Source organism: Condylura cristata, unplaced genomic scaffold (assembly GCF_000260355.1).
Source record: "Condylura cristata isolate star-nosed mole 26May11 unplaced genomic scaffold, ConCri1.0 scaffold00024, whole genome shotgun sequence".
In the NCBI taxonomy this organism is placed as follows: Eukaryota; Metazoa; Chordata; class Mammalia; order Eulipotyphla; family Talpidae; genus Condylura; species Condylura cristata.
Window position 1 is genome coordinate 725751 of NW_004567125.1, and position 20126 is coordinate 745876.

The 20126-nt window shown below is 45.0% G+C and overlaps 1 protein-coding gene across 4 annotated transcripts in view; it reads left to right on the plus strand.

Moving 5' to 3' along the window:
- Positions 1-20126, plus strand: part of CUX1 (cut-like homeobox 1) — a 313834-nt gene that overhangs the window by 167491 nt on the left and 126217 nt on the right. For all 4 annotated transcript variants that reach the window (XM_012729010.1, XM_012729011.1, XM_012729012.1 and 1 more), the window contains exon 5: positions 16920-17057. In XM_012729010.1, the coding sequence (XP_012584464.1) occupies positions 16920-17057 (138 nt within the window). The remainder of the gene's footprint in view (positions 1-16919; positions 17058-20126) is intronic.

Sequence of the window (20126 nt, forward strand, 5' to 3'; positions counted from 1 at the left end):
TTAATGGAGGTCATATCAAGCAAGGAGCTGTGGAAAGCTCTTTAAATAGGGTGTAGGGAGATTCAAGTCCTCTTGTTGTAAGGTCTGGGCTACGTTTCCTTTTCTCTCTGTACTTCAGTTTTCTTACCTATAAGATGGAACAGGGTGAGAGGACAGTCTACTGAAGAAAATGTTTTGGGTTTTTTTTCTTTTCTTTTCTTTTTTCTATCTTGGAAACTTATCCAACTTTTAATTGCAAATTCTAGCCTTTTGATTTTCTGTGAGTTTGTATCTGCCTAGGGGTTCCCTGAGGGCTCTGATGAAGACTCATGAGGAGGCTTCCTTCAATAAATGAACTATTTGATGCCCAGGGTGCTCAGTTTCCCAGGCATCAGCAGCTTGTTGGGCCCATTTACATTTTATTGTGCAAGTGCAAGTTTTCTGTTGGTGACTTTAGTTGAAGGGAGGCTGGTTTATCTTGTCTTTGATAAAATCCAGAGGGCCTGTAGTTGCTATTTTTTTAAAAGCTGCTTTTGAAAGTCTAATTTGTATCTCTGTTTTACCTTAGTGAAGTTTCTCAAGTGGGCAGCCACTTTAACAAGTTAAGTTTCTTTTTCTGCTGTTATTTTCCATCTTAATTTCCCAAAGTGGGATGAGGGGAAGAGACTGTTTTTCCAATCAATATGTCTCCTTACCTGAGCAGACCTCATTTATGTTCATATATAATTATTTTTTAGCATATTTGATCTTAATGGGGGTATAGTCTTCTCTTTTCACATACTACTATTTGATCAGCATTTTGCCCATATTGATAATAATCTTCATGTTTATCATGTTTTGGCTGGGTAGTTAAAGCTTGCAGTTTAAATTTAAGATGGTCGGGACAAATACTGTTTGATATTTTCTCTAATAATAAAAGTCAATCACAGTACATCCGCATGTCACGTAGAGCACTTTTACACATCTCCCAGGTTTTCTTCCTTACAAATGCTGTGGCCTAACCCAACGAGTTTACTTGAAAAGCAGGCATGGGGCTTGGCGCATTCTACCCGTGTTTTGAAGTCTGCTTATCGTTCAGATGAAGTAATCCTGCGGCTGAGGCTTACAGGAAGGGTCTGGTCAATAGCACTGCATTTACTGACAGTTACACAGTGGGGGGAGTCAGGGGCCTTAACTGTCTGAGTGCTTCAGGCTTCAGTCCATCCGAACCCAGAGACATTAGTGGGGTGCTTTAAGTTCTTCTAGTTGCAAGAAAGAGTAGTGGGAACTATCTCAAGAAACACGAGAGATGCTCTTGGGAAGACTGAGAGACGTGGCTCAGCCTTGTACCACTTCTCCAAGAAGTGGTGACCAGCCAGCCCAGGCAAGAGGGGGTGCCAGAGTCCCACCAGCACAGACTCGCACTAAAACCAGCCCTTTCTGGAAATTGCATGTTTATGATCTGCTGGTCCTACTAGAATGAAAGCTCCCTGAAGACAATCTTGCTTTCGCATGCTACGCCCTGCACCTGGTCCAGCACCTGTGCAGCACCTGGCATGCCACATTGAATAACCCTGTTACCCAGAGCTACCCTGGAGTCCTCCACAGCAGATCTTATGAGCAGACAGGCTCTGACAGCTTTATTCTGACTCCCTGTCTCATTCCTGAGTGTCAGTCCCCATGCCCATTTGCCTCCTGAACACTCCCACACAGAAGGCTGCTCTGTATCATTCAGACCACCCTCCCCCTTGTGTATTTCCGTCCCCTCACCCTTCTCTTAGAAGCATCAGCACTTTCCACTCAGCTGCTCACACGAGAGCATTGGGTCACCAAGTCCTGGCCCTTTCACTCTAGAATGTCCTCAACTCTGTCCACTTCTACATCCTAATTTCTGCCTCCACCCGCAGTCAGTACCCCTCTTTTGTGTCTTCAGTATTTGGATGCTAAGTCTTTGTGTTTGCAGGTCTGAGTTATTCACATTGTAGGCAGGTTAGGCTTCTCCACTGATTTCCTCTTGGTTCTTCAGATTAACTTGAGACTCGCTTCCTGGCCTCCTGGGTCAGCTTCGGCATCTTGTCTCAAGTACCCTGCTCCCAGCACCCTGTGCGTACCAATCTAGGGACTCATCTGTTCTCTTTCTGGCTGGACAGAGAGAGGGGGCAGTATGATCTGTCCCTAATTATTTCCCTTGTGACTACCCTGGTATCTGCCTCTTAGCAGAAACTCCACAAATGTTTGCTGAATGAGTGAATAAATGAAGGGATCAGATTATTTCTTAAATGCTTTCTGAGTTTTTCTGGTCTCAGGCTTCAATTGTTCATATTGAACCACATTCCTGAGACTGGCATTTGCAGTGAGGGGGCTACTCTGGAGCATTGTAGCAAGCTAAGTTGCAATAGAACAGAACACACTTTTCATTGAGTTGTAGCAGCTTAATAGCTCTCTTAACTCTTATTTTCCTTTGGTGTCACTCTATAAAAATTTACCTGCCTGCATAATAGACATTTCTGTGACACTTAGCATCTGGGGTTCATCAAATCAGCACATGTGCTCCAGAGACCTTTGATTTTGTGCCTAGTACGAATGCCCAGAATCTGTGTTTGGTTCAGTAGCTGTCCTACTGGCATCCCCAGCTTTAACAGCAAGCACCGGGCGTGGGGTCTTTCTTACTCTGTTCCCTTCCTGCGCGCAGCTCTGCCAGTGTGTTGCTCCAGTGTTGAAGGGACTAGAAATTTAGGGGTCCTCGACACTTCTTCTACAACCAAATTCCAAATAGTGCTATTTTCCCAGGATATTAAAGATACCAAATAAGCATTTAAATACATAATAATCATCCTATTGTGCCCTCCAAACAGTTAACACAGTGAAAGCCCCACAATTATGTTATTTCTCATTTGCCACCGGATTGCTCTTTATTCCCCAAGTCAATTTTGAGAGTATTTAAAAAATGCTTTTTATTGGGAAATGTCCTGCTTACTTTAGCCAAAACTCGTTTACCTGGCACGCTGCTGTGTCCCTAGTCTCCCCTGGGTTCCCTGGGGGGTCCTTCGAGGCTTCCCCTGCATGCTCAGCCCCCAGGACAGAACAGGGAGAGAACCTGCTAGATTGCTTCCTGTTCTCATGGAGTTTAGAGTCTGCCAGGAATGTGGACATTATAAAGGCATCATACAGATACTGAATTTAAGGTGTAATAAATGCATCAAAGGCACAGCCCGTGGGTATCGGAATATAGAATGGGAAGGCTGGCGCACTGGTCAGTGAGCTGAGTGGGCAAGAAGGAAGCTAACAGCTAAAGCAGCCATGTTCTCCACTGTCCAGAACAAGACATTCTCAGTGGCCACAGGGGCGTTGGTCAGAGTTACCCCTAACTACAGGGCCACCACCAACAGTCACTAAGCAGTGTGGTAATTTGATAAATTATGTGAAGGGTTCAAGACTTTATCTAACAGAGATACAACGAATGTGTTTTAACAGGGAAACGACATAATCAAGTGTGTGTACTTAAAAAAGTCATCCTGGGTTTTCCACGTTACATTTTTTTTATCTTGGCTTGTAAATGTGTAGATTTAAACCACGTTTTCGTTAAAAAAAAAAAAAAAAAAAGTCATCCTGAATTCAGTTCAGACAAGAGAGTGGAAACAGTCCACGGTGATGTGAAGTGGGGGGAGAGGTGAGGTCACTTGGCTTCAGGTGTAGAGTTGGAAAGACGATGGCAGTGGCCAGCACAAAGGAGTGGAACGGACATGTGAAGAAGGCCACGAGGACAGTGGCGGGCCAGGACCCAGAGCCCCGCGCCACCAGCCCGTCTCTGGGCACCAGTGCTTGTCTTTGTGCTTCATAAAACCCAGAGGAGGACCTCCAGAGGGTTTGGGGAATCCAGTTTCAGGGTCGCCTCTAATTACTGTTCTAACCAAAATGGTTTTTACCTTTTTTGTCAGACATCATGGCATACAGTCAGTCATAGAATAACTTCGACTGTAGGTTCAACACGTTACGTTTTACACTGTTTATTTAGGTGATTTCCTCTGTTGATTTCGTTGCCAGCAGATTTTATGTCTTGGTATATGCTCAACATGAAGTGATTATTGTACTTGCTAACATTTGATTTTTTTTTTTTCCAAATTTTACTATACCTCTAATTGAGGTTTGTATTTATCAACTTACTAATGACCAGCCACACGAGGGGATGATTCACAGCCCTCTGCTGACAATGTAGCTAGATGGAAACCTAGGCAAGGTCCTCAGACAGCAACTTCCCCCACGCCCCCTCCCTGATCAGGAGGCCAGCATGGTGTTCTGCACTAGAATCTGTATTTGTGTGTGAGGATAGAGTCAGTGACTGACTGTCTCATGACCCAGGAGCACAAGGAAAGTTTCAAGGTGTGCGCTTTTCATTCACATCCACAAACTCCCTCTGCCAGCACTTACCTGATGTCCCTCCTACTCCAGGCCTGGAAGATCACCTGTGATACAAATGCAGGTGAGATGTGGCCCCTCTCCCTCTGTGGCTCCTGTTTAGATGTGAGAACACATAGCACCTTTGGAAAACAGTCCTTAGTTGAGCAGGTGAAATAGACAAACTCCAACCCTTACAATATGAAACTACAAATAAATGTCTCTACTATTAAAATGTGACCCTCTCAGATAGCTGGAACTATTATGCAATGACCTCTTCAAGGCTCTTGCATTGCTGAAATTTTACTGCATTCTGAGCAAAATTGTGATGGCATGCATAATCCACCAGTGATTAACCTTGCGTGGGTGACTAGTTCTTGCTTCTCGATACTTTTCAGATGTGTTACAGTGAGCAAGTATTTATGTCTATAGTTGGGGTGGGAGGGGGCCATAAATTAGTAAAATACTCAATTTACAGTCTGAGTTCTGAGTAGCTCTTAATGGATTACAGAGAATTTAAACTGTAGTCAGTTACTGATCTGTATAAAACAGAATTTTTACTTTCTGTCCCAGGTTTGTTTTTCTTTTTCTTTCTTTTCTTTTTTTTTTTTTTTTAAAGTTCCTAGAAAGGAGAAATGCAGCTGGTAGGGCTGCATCTGTATGTCCGTATTGCAGAACTTAGCTTTGACCACAGAGTGTTTCAGGAGAGCCTCTGCAAGTTTTCCTTGCTCTGTGCCCTTATCTGGAGCTCTTGTGTAAAACTCATCTCTGACTTCCTGCTTAGAAGTGGTTTAGGGCCTTCAGGCACAAATCCCCAACACAGACAGTGCCTGGATGAGTTTATTTTAGGATTTCAATCTTAGGAAGCACATTACCCATGATATAAAATATCCCTTGACTTGTAAAATACCGTAAGATCTCAGAGGTTCATGACCGACTTCTCTCACTTTAACTGGTCTGTGGTTGTAAGGAGGTGTTAGTTTTGGGGAGTCCTAAAAGAAAGCCTGTTTTGGAGGCCCCTCGGTTCTCAGAACCTGTTCCCAGATGGCCCTGCTCCAAAGTGCTCCCGTGGGAGGCTTGAGTTTGGATTTAGGAAACCACCTCTCCTGGTAAACCTTCCCAGCAGCCCAGCATTGGAGGATCCAGAAATAAAATGAAGCATCATCGTTTTTTAAAACTGTTCCTAAATGTTCTCCCAGCCCCCCTTACAGAGCGAAGTGGTAATCTGGGCCGTTGTGACAAACACTGTCCCTCCTTCCTGTCTGTCCCTCAATCAAGGACCACACAACAAGACTCCCGGAAGAAAAGAGACACAACTTAGTGACAGAGTCAGAAACCCCCTCCCCTGTTATACCAAGGTTTAGCCCAGGTGCTGCGTGGCCGCCCCTCCAGCCAGATCCTGTAGGCTACTCCAGTCCGTGTATTCTGGGCCTCTGGTGTCGCAGGGAGCCGGTGCCAGGCCCCTCCGAGACCACTCTGTAACCTCAGGAAGGGGCTGGCGGGATCCCCTTCACACATTTTCAGTTTGCCGTCATAAAACACTGCCACTCACACGTAAGAGCCAGCCACCCGGCCGTAACAGGGCAGGAGGTGGAACGCGCGGCGGTGGACGGGGCCGGCGGTCGGAGACGGCCTGACTCACCCTCTGGGTCGCGGACCTCTGGAGAGGAGAGGCCAGGGCCAGCCAGGCTGGACCGCGCGGGCCCAGCCCCGGGGGTGCCGCCGGACCGCGGAGGCCTCTCCTCTGCCCTCGGCCGCGGTCAGACAAACGCGGGGCCTGCTCTGCCCCTGTTTGGGCCCAGGAAGCAACTAAACATTTTAAATGAATCCGAGCCGACGGTACGGGCACCGGCCAGCCGCCGCCTTTCCGCGCCGCCGCTCCGGGCCAGTCCCTGGGCGCCCCCGGCCCCCGCGCAGCCCGCGGGCCTCCCCGCCTGGCCCGCCGAGGTGTCGCCTCTCCCCCTTCGCCGTGACTGGGGTGGTCCTGGCACACTCCCTATCGAGACAGCTTTTCATCAGTTGCTCATCAGCATGCTAATTGCTCTATGACTAATTATGCCCTGAATTCCAGTTGATTTTCTTAATGAGACAGCTGGGTTAATTATGTAATCGTATGATTACATTAGCCGAGAGTGCCCTGGCGCAAAGGAGCGTCTGCCGCGCAGTGATGTCACGCGGGGATGGCACTGGGGGGACTCGCGCCCGCACCCGACCCCGCCCGGCGGGGCCCCGGCCCTCGGAGCCGGGTCTTCGAGGGCTGGGGTTTTAGTGGGGCCAGGCTCCCCGTCCTAGTCAGTGGGGCAGCGGCTCTCCCCCAGGGACAGTGACCTGGAACCCAGGCCCGGGGAGGCCGCGCGGACGCTTGCGCCCCGTCTGCCCCGATGCGCACCCTCTCCCTCTCGAGGCACCTTGAGAAAACAAACGTGGGGGATGTCACCTCTCCACCCCTCTCCACACTCCCGTCACAGCAGAACTCCGCACACTAGATTATGCCCTGCAGTCCGCCTTCCCGGCCCCTCCTCTGCACTCGAGGCCCGCGCTGCACCCCGGACTTGGTTCCAAGCCGCTTTCTCTTCCTTCATGTTCCCTTCCTGGATGACGGCAGATGCTTATTAGACCTCCAACACTAAAAAATTAAGAATTTGTACCCATTCTATTCAAGTTAACTGATACACATGTGTAATTGCAGTATTATATTAAATGCATTGTAAATCATGCTCTAACAGTAGGATTAAAGGCTTCGGTGAAAATATAAAGAACTCAAAGTTGTATGTTATTAGCAATCAAAGAACTTTTCTCTCACTAAAAGGTTATATTTTAAAATCAGCTCAATGGAGGCACAATTTGCAAACAATGTGTACCCATTTTGAGAGTATAAATGAATAGGGTGCTTTCCTCTGAATTAAGATGAAAAAACATGTCTGTTGCCTTATCATAAACTGTAGCAAACACTGCTTCCTGTCACTACAGATTAGGTGGGTTATTTCAGGAGTTTCACACCAGTGGAGTCGTTCTGCATCTGTCTCTGCTGGGAGGCTGGGCGCGGGGTGGGTGGGTCCCTGCCCGGGGCAGGTATCATAGCCTTTCCTTTGACTGACTTTGTGGGACTCCACCGTGTGCATGTATGGCAGTCTGCTTCTCCATGCACCCACTAGTGGATACTTGAATTCTTTCCAGTTTGGCTGTTCTGAGCAAACCTTCCATAAGCATTCATGGCCAGTAATATGGACAAATGCTTACATTTCTCTTAGGTAAACGCTAGGGTTTAAATTGCTGGAGCTTGGACAGAGTACTTGTTTAGCTTGATAAGAAACGGTCCAACTGGTTTCAAAGTGGTGTCCTTTGACCCCTCTCACAAAGAGACATGTGAGAGTTCAGTTGCTCTGTGTCTTCCCTGTCTCTTGCTATTGCCAGTCTCTTCAGTTTTAGAAGTTTGGGGTATTTTTATTATAATAAAGTCCCCCCCCTTTTTTTTTGGTCCTTGCCCTTTATATTCTAGGAAATCACTTCTTAACCCAAGATAGTGATTTTTTTTTTTTTTGCTCTAGTGTTTTTTAATGAAGGTGTACAGTTTTATCTTTTCCCCTTAGGCCTATGATACATCTTGAGTTAGTGTTTATGTATACTATGAGGTGTAAGGGTCACCCGTGGTTCACTGAAAATTAATGGCTGGTATGTATCTAATTTTTTTTTTCCCCCTGTACTCTATTCCTTTCACTGATCTATGCAGCTATCACCATGTTAATATCATACTATCTTGCTTACTACTGTAATTTTACAGTCAGTCTTGGGGTAAGACAAGGCCTTTATTTTTGTTCATTTTCAAATTTCTGTTAGCTAGTTGAGCTTGTAGGTAAATTTTAGATTTAGCTTGTCAAGCTGTATATAAAGCCTGCCAGGATTTTGATCAAGATCCCACTATATCTGAAGATAAATTTGAGGAAAGTTGGCAAAGCTGCTGAATCTTCCAGTCTAAGCACGGCATGTTTATTTAGACCTTCTGTAATTTCACTCAGCAATATTTTATAATTTCAGCATCCAAACCCAACACATTCTGAGCTCAGTTTATCCATCCCTGAAGAGGTCATGTTTCAGGGTGTTATAGTAAATAATATTTGCTGTATAATTTCCTCTCATGATTATTTCTTGCTTTGGAGGATTTTTCGTTTCAATTGAATTTGGGTATTGAGGTAGATGCGCTGGTGGGTTTTATGAGTTGAGAAGTGCTCCCTTCTCCTTTATTACAATTGCTGTTATTTTTTCCTTAGAACATCTCTAGTTGACCAGTTAACCACTCAGGTTTGAGATTTTCTTTGCTACAAGGTTTTAAATTGCAAATTTTTAATTTTAAATAGCTACGGGGCTATTAAGACTTTTAATTTCTTCCCTGAGTTTGTATTGGTGATTTTTCAAAGAGTTCTCCATTCCATTTAAATTATCAAATTAATGTTCATAATATTTCATCATCTTATAAATATCTGTTGGCTAGGTAGTGATGTTCCTTTTTTCCATTCCAGCTCTTGGAATTTGTGCATTCTCTCTTTTCCTCTTTTCTTCATAAGTGATTTACTCTTTTGTAGTCAGAGAACATGCTTTGTATGGATTCTGCTCTTTTAAGTTTAAGACTTGTTTTATGGTCCAATTTATGTTCTATTTTGTCCCATGTACATTTGAAGACAATTTATTTTCTGTAATAGTTTGAGTGTAGTATTTTGTAAATGTCAGTCAGATCAGGTTGATTAATAGTGTTGATCAAGTCTTTTGTATTCATAGTGATTTTATGTCTAATTAATTAGTTAAAAACAGAATTTTAAAATCTCTATTATTATAGATTTTATTTTTTATCCCTTCATTTTTGTCAGCTTCTGATATATTATATTTGAAGTTTTATTTGGGGATGTAGATAGCTTTAGGGTTAATATATCTTCTCAATGATAATGTTTTACTTAAGTTTATGCAGTGGTCTCGTAATATTTCTTGTCCTAAGTTTCCTCTGATTTTTCATCAGTTTCTTTTCAATAGTGTTTTCTTTTGATTAGTGCTTTCATATTAAATCTTTCTCAGTTTTCTTACTGTTAAGCTATCTTTGTCACTACATTTTTTAATAAACTGCTTTGTCTTCTTTTTTCTAATTTATCTTCTAAGAGAAACGTTAGGTTATTTTCATTTAAATACTTATGAATAAAGTTCTGACAGCCTGTCAGAAATACTGTTTATTGACTACAGTTTCACTTTTTCATATATTTTTTCCTGATCAACTTTTTTATGATCATCTCGATTATCTTGTTTGCAGTGCTCTACCACTTCACATACAACGTAAGAATCTTACAATGTACCTTTATTTTCTACCCTCTTTTATGTGGCTACCCTTCTATTTATTTCTACATGTTACAGCCCTAAAATACATAGTTACTATTTTGCTTTTATTCAGTTGTCTTTTAAAGAGATTAAAGTGGAAGCATAGTGTTTTGTTTTTACCCATATATTTACTACTTCCAGTGTGATTTATGCCTTTGTGTAGACATAGGTTTCCACCCGGCACTATTTTCTTTCATTCTATAGCATTCGAACATTGCTTTTGTAGGTACACTGGTAATGAATTCTGCCAACTTTTGTTCATCTGGATAAAAGTCTCTGTCTCACCCTCAATTTTGAAGGCTATTTTTGTTGGGTATAAAACTATATGTTGGCATGTTTTCCCTCTGCTCTCCCCAAAACCCCCAGGGTCCACTGCATTTCTGACAGGCTGTCTCCACTCTATCTTATCTATCTTCCCCTATATATAAAATGAGTCTTCTTTTTTCTAGCTTTAAAAAAGTTCAATATTTTCTCTTTGTAGTGGTATGCTTATTGGTGTTCCTTGTTTCTATCCTACTTGGAGTTTTTAGTTTTTCTCATTTTTAGATTTGTAGCTTTCACCCAATTTGGAAATTTCATCATTATTTTTCTTTTTGCTGTTTCTACAGATAACACCCCTTGGCCCTCTCTGGGACATATGTGTTGTTAGGTTACTTGGATTTTAGCAACTTCCCCCCCACACACACACACACACCCACCCTCACCCCACCTCAGGTTTTTCTCTGTATTTCTGTTCCGTTTCTGGCTGTAATTTTTAATTCACTGTTTTTGTTTTTTCCTTTTATGGTGTCTGATCTGCTGTTAAGCCAATTGAGAGAATTTCCCCCTCATTTTATATACTATATTTTAAGTTTTAGAATTCCATTTGATCCTCTTTATAGCTTCTATTTCTCTCACTGTGTTCATGTCTTTACATCCTTGAGTTTGCATATAATAGCTGCTCTAGTCTTTTGTCAACTAATACCATTATCTCTTGTAATATCTGGTTGTCTTCTATTGACCTTCTCCCCCCCCCCATACTCCACTTCCTCTGATTCTTTGCATATCTGTTATGTTTTATTGGGTGTTGGACTTTATCATTGTTGCCTGAATTTATTGTCTTTTTCTTAAGTGTTGAAGTTAGGGCAGGCAGACACATTACTTACAGATGAGTTCAATCATTCTGACCCTGTGTTTAAGCTTTTAGGAGTGACTCTGGAATAGACTTTACTTTAAGCGTTAGTATACCTCCACTCTGATGTGACACTTCTGGTGTCCCTACTGAATGCCCTGGCTGATAAACAAGTCTCTCCTCTTTGGCTGGTTGCAACTCAAAAGTCTCCAGCTCTCTGTAGACTCTGGAAGTTGTTCACTTAGACTTTCCTTATAGTTGTTTACTCAGCCTTGTGGAGTTCTTCCTGTGCATATATATTGCGCACATATATATATATATATATATATATATATATATATTCTTTAGCTTTTAGAAGCAGACTCTAGATTCCTCTGTAGATTTCTCTAGCCCTTTCTCTGCTTATTTCCCTCTTTTCCAGTACTTTGTCCTACAAAGTTTAGCTGCTTTCCTCCCAATCTTCTTACCTCTTTCTTTTCAACACAAGAAGACCATCCGGTTCTCCTCGGGTTCACCTGTTCCAGAAAATGCTTTCTGACACAAAGTCAGAGTGGTGGTGGTAGGCGGAGCTCATCTCATTTATTTGCTCTTGGGATCACAGTCCTCCTACTTTGCCAGTTGTCAAGTATCTGTAAATGATTGTTTCATACAATTTGACTGGTATTATTCTAGTAGTTTATGGCCAGAGGACAAGTCCAGTACTGGCTAATATTTCATGCCCAGAAACAGAAATCCCCATGTTTTGTTGATTTTGTTCTTGTAAAGGCCATCATAAATGACAGAGAACTCACAAAAACACATAATTGCAAACCAAACAGTGCATTGTCGTTGCTTCACAAAAATACGATTCATATTTTTGGAACCTGTCTACCAAATATAAGAAGGTGTTTATTGAAATTCAACTAGTAAATTTTCATTTCCCTGATAATTGTTCTTGCTAGGTAGAAATATTAAGAAATAGTTTGAAAATTGTTCTGGTAAATATTTTATCAAGTTTGAGTTGGCTGCTAATAGGTAACAGTCACTGAGTGTTAACTCTGTGCCTTGCAGTTTTCTAAGTGTGTGCATATATTATCTCGGTTAATCCTTACAACATACTCATAACGTAGGCACAATTATTATGCCCACATTATAGATGAAGAAAGTAAGATATGGAGCTATTAAGTAACTTGCCCAAGATTGCACGGCCAATAAGTGACAGAACTGGAATTTGAATATCAGCACTCTAAACCATTATACTACACTCCCTCTCCTATGACATGAGGCATTGGGATATTTTGTAAGAATATTGTCTCTCCCCATAAAATATATGTGATGATGGGAACATTGCCAAATGTCCACTTTAGAATCCCCATATAGCACGTTTCTTTGAAGAAACACGTGTTAGTGTTTTTTTTTTACCCCAATAATTACTAAAATATCACATTTACTTCAGAGACTTAGATTATGTGTTTTTTTAGTCTGTTAGGCAGTTTGGTATTGATAGCCATCTGCCAGCACAGAACAGAGCAGCCAATTTGGAACACTTAGCTTTTTAAAAGAAAATTCTGACTCATCTTTTAGCTTAAAACTAAAACCCAGCATACCTTTTTGTAGTTCAAAGTACTACAGTATTCTTCTCATGCTCCAGTGGCTCATCTTACAAAAGTCCTATGCTCCAGTGGTTTTTCCCATCAAGTGTAGAATTAAATCCAAACTCTGTCCTCTGTGACATTTTAAACATTATATGTTTACAAGGCTGATGTGCTACCAGCTGCAGTAATGGGACACCTCAGACATCATGTTTCAGCTCTAGGATTCAGTCTAGTTCTTCTTCACCTTTGGTTTTTCCTCTTCACTGTAGTTATATTCTTTCTTATGCCCATGCCTGGTCTTATGCTATGCCTCCTACGTGGTCTGTCCTGTAGTCTTCATGAGTCTAAAATCTGCCTTTCTTTTTTGTTTGTTTGGTTGGTTTTTATTTTTTCCAGGAGTATCTTCAGCTCATCCTATCTTTAGGGTGTGCCCCCCCACCCCACCCCCCACCCCCAGCTTACCATTGCTGTTTGTGCATGTGATTTACCTCCACGCTCAGATGGTCCCAGATGATTAGAATGACTGTCCATCCCAGTGCCTTACGCAGGTCTTGCCCAGAGCAGGCAGATACTTAGGAAATACTTGTTAAATTAGTACCTGAAGAGACAGTATAATTTAGCTGACTGCTTGTTCAAGAAGCAGAAATCTTAATTAGAATTTTGCATACCTGTTTGCCTGGCCTACTTCTCTGCTCCCTGTCCCTGGATGAGATGCCATCACCTGACAGAGTACAGAGCCCCCTCCCCTGACCCCCTGACCTCTGACTGTGACAGCTAGAATTAGGGAGATGTTACACACACTTAGGAGAAGGTGCTGAATAATGCAGATGGTGGTATTGTTGTTGTTTGTTATAATTATGTTCTTTGAGTTCCATCTTGCATACTGAACTGTATAATGCCTCAAAGAGCGTTTTAGGAATTAACTATTAGATGGTTGTAGAATACTTTGCTAATTTGTCATATCAGGTAGATGGAACTAGCAATAAAGCGTGTTGGCTTGAGGGATTCAGGGGAAAATGACCCGTGGGCTTCGGTGTATTCCTTTTCCACATATGGGTGTGTTCGCTCACCTCCCCCAGACAACTCCCTAATTGAACTGCTGAGATTGGAGGCTTGCGACGTTCAGAATAAGACCTAACAATACTTGTGTGGGGTTTAAATGGCATTGGAAATCATTACGAGACAAAAAGCTATGATTTCCCCTAGATTAAAATGCAGGTTGGGGTTTGGCATGCCGAAATTCATTGTTTTGGTCTCTAGCCCAAACATGCTAGAGCCATTATATTGTCATGTGGTAATTAGCCGTTCCTTTAATACAAGTAATAAAAATTAAGCCTAAGAGGTACTTTAGCAATGCCTTTTACATAATCCAAAACAATATTCAAATGCTGCAGGCGTTTAGTCATTCAACTGTTCTGTAGTAAAGTTTGAAGTTTAATGCATAGAGATGTTTGAACATTCAGTTCATTCTTTATTCTGTGACCAGTTTTGCTACTTAGGCATTAACCTTTAATGGTGTTAAATTAAATATACATGCCATAATGAATAATTAGGACATTGCCAGAATTTTCGTTTACAATATAATGCTTTGAAAATTTGTCTTAAGGTCTAGTTACCATTCACTTTATAATGTGCATGTTTTTTTTTTACATGCCACTGGACTCCTTGCTGAGTCAAATGAAGGAAACTGTTTTTCATTCGAAGCAGACGTGGTGGGTCCTGGTCTCTTATAAGGGAATAGACTGGAAAAGTTGTTGACAGGAATTTTAGAGATGGGGGGCAATGTAATAGCTAGCTCTTAAAAAATATACCTCATGTATCTACCCAAAAGACACAAAAACACTGATTGAAAAAGATAACCTGCACCCCCATGTTTATTGCTGCTTTATTTACAATTGGGAGAACATGGAAGCAGCCCAAATGCCCAAAAGTAGATGACTGGATTAGAAAGATGTGGTACATATATACAATGGAATATTACTCAGCAACCAAAAAAAAAAGAAACACATGTCTTTTGCAGCAGCTTGGATGGAGCTGGAAAAGATCATGCTAAGTGAGATAAGCCAGAAAGAGAAAGAAAAATACCGGATGGTTTCACTCATAGCAGGAGTATAATGGACCAGGCGAGAAAATAACAAAAATAATGAACAACCATATACCAGAGACATTTTGTGGGGGTGGAGTGGGGAATGGGAGAAATAATCAAAAACGGGCGGGTGGGGAGGGAAGTGCACGGGATTATGGTGATGGCACACGGGTGACTTGGTGATGGGAAACCCGCAGGGACTACAATTGAGATGGGAAAAAAAAAATGTACACAATGATGTAAAAATAAACTGTTATAAAATAATATATATATACACACATACATATACATATATACACACATACATACATATATATATATATATACACCTCGCACTGGCAAGGTTGTACAGGAAAGCCTACACAGGCAAACGGGCAGCAATGCGTGCACAGGCTTCCCAGACCGCTCTGTCAGGTTCAGGCTACACTCTGTAGGAAAGGGCGCCTTGGACACGCGGTTCATTTCCTTCGGGCCCTATACCCAGCACAAAGCCTAAAGCTGGGCATTGGGGGGCCCCTGGAAAGATACTGAAAGTTTGTAAAAATTGTACATGGGATGTTCTGAGGCATTCAGACATTAGTGTTATCACTACTCCTGCTTAGAAGGAACCAACTTCCCAGAATAACTTTAGAAACCTGATTAAATATAAATGTTTTAACACTGATTAAAACAACAATGAAAAGCCTCAGATGAGAAAGTGACGCAGTCATATAAACTGTGTATCCGCCAGAACAGGCGCCCAGCGGCAAGGGTTCACTATGGTCAGCCCGGGTGTGAGCGCAGCGCGCAGGTCCGCCCCCTGCGCTGGCGTTCCCAGTGTCTGCCTGCTGTAAACTCTGCAGAGACACTGGCATCCCAAGAGTGCTTGGCTCCTGGGAGGCGCGCCGGCTGCAGCATGGCAGATCGAGCCCGCCCTTCCGGGAACCAAGGGTGGTCTGAAAAATTAATGACTCTGGTATTTGAAAATTAAGTGAGCTCTTGAATATATACCCGTGTTGATCCACTGGGCTCGGTGTTTAGCATTCCTCAACTGGAGACTAAATCTTTTCAGTGATGTTGGCGTCCATACCAGAAATATCTTCAATAATCTTTTCTAAGCCCAGCAGACGTGGGTCTTCTACTCTCACAGACCCTGAGAATTCCTGAGGAAGTGCTCCAGCCGGTGCCCAGCAGGTGGATTAGGAGTGCCCTGGAGGTAGCAGAGGCAAAAGTAAAAGTCGAATTGACAGCAGAGGGACATTGACTGCTTCCCCGTTTGGTGCTAAGTGAATAGCAAAGAGAAGATCAACAGACAGTGCCTTAAGTTCCTTGTCTGCAATCTCTGACTTTAGGTTAAAAATCCTTTTCTTTCTTTCTTTCTTTCTTTTTTTCCCTAAAGTAAATCTGATGGCAGTAGCACCTTGCATAGGCCTCGGACCTCACTCCCAGGGGCCACTCTGCTGCTCCCCGCACTGTAGTCAGGCATGCAGGCAGACTCCAGGCTGGCCGGGCCACTGGTGGAGGACGGTCCAGCGCCCGAGTCTCAGCCAGGTGTCTAGGGAATGGTAACGTTACCTGGGGCAGAAACCTAGGCTTTTTAGTGTTCAGTCTCCAGCCGCTAACCCCAGACTCCCCATGAGAGTCCTCGTGAGTGAAGGGCTGTGGTGGAGTGAGGGTGTTCTATACACTCTAGCACCTTCCTGGCTAAGGACCACCCCTGGGAGGAGACCATTCTGGGTGGCTTGCTCTCTGTCCACCAGCCAACCGGAAAGCCCCCCGCAAGCCGCTCCTCTTCCTGGGCCTAAATTTGCTCCTCTGTGAAAAGAAGCATGTCTCACACCTCTTTTCCCTGTGGTGGCAGGGCTCTGATACTAAGCTATCCGTAGACGCGTTTTGTAGCTGTAAGATGCTCAGGGCGGCAGGCTTTAGTCCCAGCCTTGTAGAATGATCCGGAACTGCAGCTCTTGGCATCTGCCCTTGCACTGCCCATCCTCACGTGCAGCGCTGGGCAAACCGTGGCTTTTCCTGGCGCTCCCCACCCCTTGCCCCCACCCCCTCCACGATGTGAATCTCCCTCCCTGTCACATCAAAGAAAGAAAAGTCATTCTGGGCCAGAGTAGCTGGCAGATCCCAGTGAGTCCAATCATTTTCACACGTTGAAGACACTGGGGTGGGTCCCTGGGCCACGTGCTGGCTGTAGCCTGTGCACATGTCCTCTGCAAGCCACGGACAAGCACCCTTTCAAAGAAGCGGGGGACTTCGGGAGACTCGAGGCCACAGAGAACTCAAGGCGGGCCTGCTGGGGGTCTACCTCGACCCTCAGCCACCTGACAAGTGGTGGCAGCAGCTGGAGGCTGGCTTCCTGCGTGCCCCGGAGGCCTGCTCCAGCGTCTGTGTGACATGCAGGGGCTGACCTGTGTCCAGAGCAGGGTGTGATGTGTTTGGGCCTCTCGTGCAGATCCCGTGCCAGCTCTGGACCTCGGGCAGCAGCTCCAGCTCAAGGTGCAGCGCCTGCACGACATTGAAACGGAGAACCAGAAACTTAGGGAGACTCTGGAAGAATACAACAAGGAATTTGCTGAAGTGAAAAATCAAGGTTGGTGGAAAAGACTTCCTTTCACTTGATTTTCTTTCTTTCTTTCTTTTTTTTTTTTTTTTCATTTAATTGCCTTCTGCATACTGTTGGGACTAGCTCTAATTGTAACAGACGTCATAAAGTCAGGGTGGGGCAAGAATCAGAATCGTTAAAGAGATAATAATAATGCTCAGCCATTTAGAAGTCAAACTTTCCCCCTGCACAATAACTACACAGGATTTTATTGCCCTCCGACGGGACTGATCAGGATTCTTTTAAAATTCTTCCTGTGTCATCATGTGATAGGATCTGCCTTTTAAAAGACGGATGTGTTGCCTGCGGGTGACACCTGTCAGGGAGCCAGCTTATGATCAAAGGGTCACATGCAGTCAGTCATTTAATAATTGCTGCCAATACATTAAGGCTGAGCCGCGTCCCTCCAATCTGCCTGCTTAAGCAGTCTTCGCTCCTTGTCAGCCTCACCTATTCATTATGAACTTAATGAAAGAAAACAACCTCTTGGCGTGGTTGTCCAGCCATCAACAAGACAGAGAGGGCAAAGGGTGCCTGGCTTTTCCTGTCAGGGAAGAACAAAAATCTCTCCGACACCAAAACTCCAGAGGTGATCTGGATTGGCCAGCGTCGAGGCTTCCTGGTCTTAGAGGAAAGCCACAGCCCTGTCTGACAGCAGCCAAGTCCAAGTACAGCACGGCCTGTCTTTGCTCAGAGGCATGGGTAAGGAAGGACTCGGAGGGGAGGCTGCTTGCTGGGTGCCTTCCCCACAGTGGCCTTCTGCTTAATACACTTCACTGGCCAGAAAAAGAATGAAATGATGAGGATTTTTAAAATTTTTTAAGAGCGTCCCTTGCTTTGAGACCAGGGGAGACAGGCACATGAGGAGGATGGTCCACGGAAAGGATCCAGGGAGAGACTGACGAGGAGCTGGGAGGCTGCAGGCCAGGGCACGGTGGGCAGAGTCCCGGGGCCCTACCCTAGGGGCCTGGGGGGCACAGCTGAGCGGTCAGCCTCTGGCACTGACAGGGGTAGCTTTGCTCTGCTTGAAAACGAGGCATGGAACTTAATGGGCTGGGATCCAGGCAAGAGAAGGTGCGCCCACCCCTGCACCTCCAAGCAGGTTGGTTGGGTCAGAATCGCCCAAGGGCACAGGTGAAGATAACTAAATACGCACACATGGCTTCACCACCCAAAAGGGACCTTCTTTCTGCTTTCCTTCCACTGACCTCTGATGCCTCATTTCGACAGATCCACTCTTTGTGTTTCCTTTAGTTTGTTTTGGTTTTGTTAGAGAACAGTGTAGGTGGGGCCCTGGGCACACACACCCCCCTGATCCCCCCCACCGTGCCTCCCTCTCAGTGCCTCCAGGGCCAGTTGCCCAATTCTAGGTCTCTCAAGGAGCCATAGCTGAGTGTGGGACCTTCTCCCCAAAAGAAATACAGAGTTCAGGACTTAAAAACAAAAGTCCACAGGCAGACAGACCTGTGCTGGGTCTCTTCACTGCCAAGCTGTATGACCTTGAGCTAGTGTTTAAAACCTCATCCTCCTGGCTGGCCTGGCGGGGAGGTTCTGGTACTAACCTTACGAGGTTGTTGCCGCGTTCAGTGAGTGTGTGCAGGCAAGGCGTTTGGGGTTATTTCACCACAGTAAACATCAGCTGCTCTTACTGAGCGCTGTTTTGGATTTTTTTTTCCCCAAAAAAAGTCACCCCCACATTCCTTTAGTTCTTGATAACTTACCAGACTTCCCCAATCTCTAGAAAAATGTCCACTTCTCTCCATTCTTCTAAGTTCAAAAGTGGTCAAGTTCAGGAAGGTGAGGGTGCCCTTACTTCACTTGTTATGATCATCACAGCTGTAGTGTAGATGGCAAGAAAGGAATTTTGAATTTCTTTACCATGTGACAGAGTTCTCCCCTCATCGAAGTCATCCAACTTAGAGGAGTCCTATGGGCCCCAGCTAGAGGAGGACTTCAGTGCCCTCCACACCAGACTGTCCTCCCGCTTCGCCTGTTGACATGCCGCTGGGATCCCCAGGGATCACCCTGAACCCAGGTCTGGGCACTGGAGGCTCCCAGATGAGTCATCCACTGGTTTAGACTGAGCTAGTCAGTGAGGAACCCAGTTGGGGTGGCACAGAGACCTGTGAGACAGAGTGGGGGCCACCAGCAAGTGCCCAGGCCCCCTGGAAGGAGCATAGAGGGCACACTGGGGGACCCATTGGGGTGAGCCCTGGGGTTGAGGGGCTGTACAGATGCTTCTACCAGATCGTTCAAGGCAGAACCACCCCATCCACGTGGCCTCCGGACCACTGACTTTAAGAGAATGCAGCCATTTCAGAGCTGACTTCTCTTAGGGTCCACTGGGAAATGTCCACTCTTGCTCAGCTTCACTTCATCAACATGGCTTGAGAACAATGTGTCGTTGCTGACCATCATGCTCTGAGAACATTGCTTTCAGGCCCCAACCACCAGCCCAAAAAGCAGAAAAAGCCCCATTCTTCTTGCAGATGCCCCTGCAGGGTCTTTGGTTTTAAGGAGGCCTTTAAGGAAAACCTCCTGGTGCCACTTAGTGGAAAGGGCGCCAGGCGCCAGTTTCTTTTAACAAAGGAGCTGGTCACTTCTGTGCACTAAGCCGGCTGGGAAGGAAATGCCCGAGGGACGCCCTGAGGAAGAAGGGCCACCAGTGCGGGCTCTCACTTGGGCCAAGACCTGGCAGGGGGCATTGCCCTATGAGCCTGGGGCCCCACTGCATAGCCCTGAATGGGCTCCCCTTCCGCCTGGGCCAGGTGCTGGGGCCACAGAAACCCTCAGCATCACCTTTGGCCAGGTGGGTGTGTGCACAGCCATTGTGGTGCCCAGGACCCCTGTCTCCATAGAGCTGGACCCCAGCACTCTGCCTCAGACCCTCTGGCCCAGCTGGAGTGGGGTGTCTGGGAGGGAACAAGTGGAGCAGTCCTGCTCTAGAGCCACCTCTGGCAGAGCAAGCCCGCCTGTCCACTAAGTCAGCCGTGGCGCTCCCAGTCAGGTCGTCGCGGTGACGGCTGTTAATGGGGGGCCGGCCTCTTCGGGCCGCTG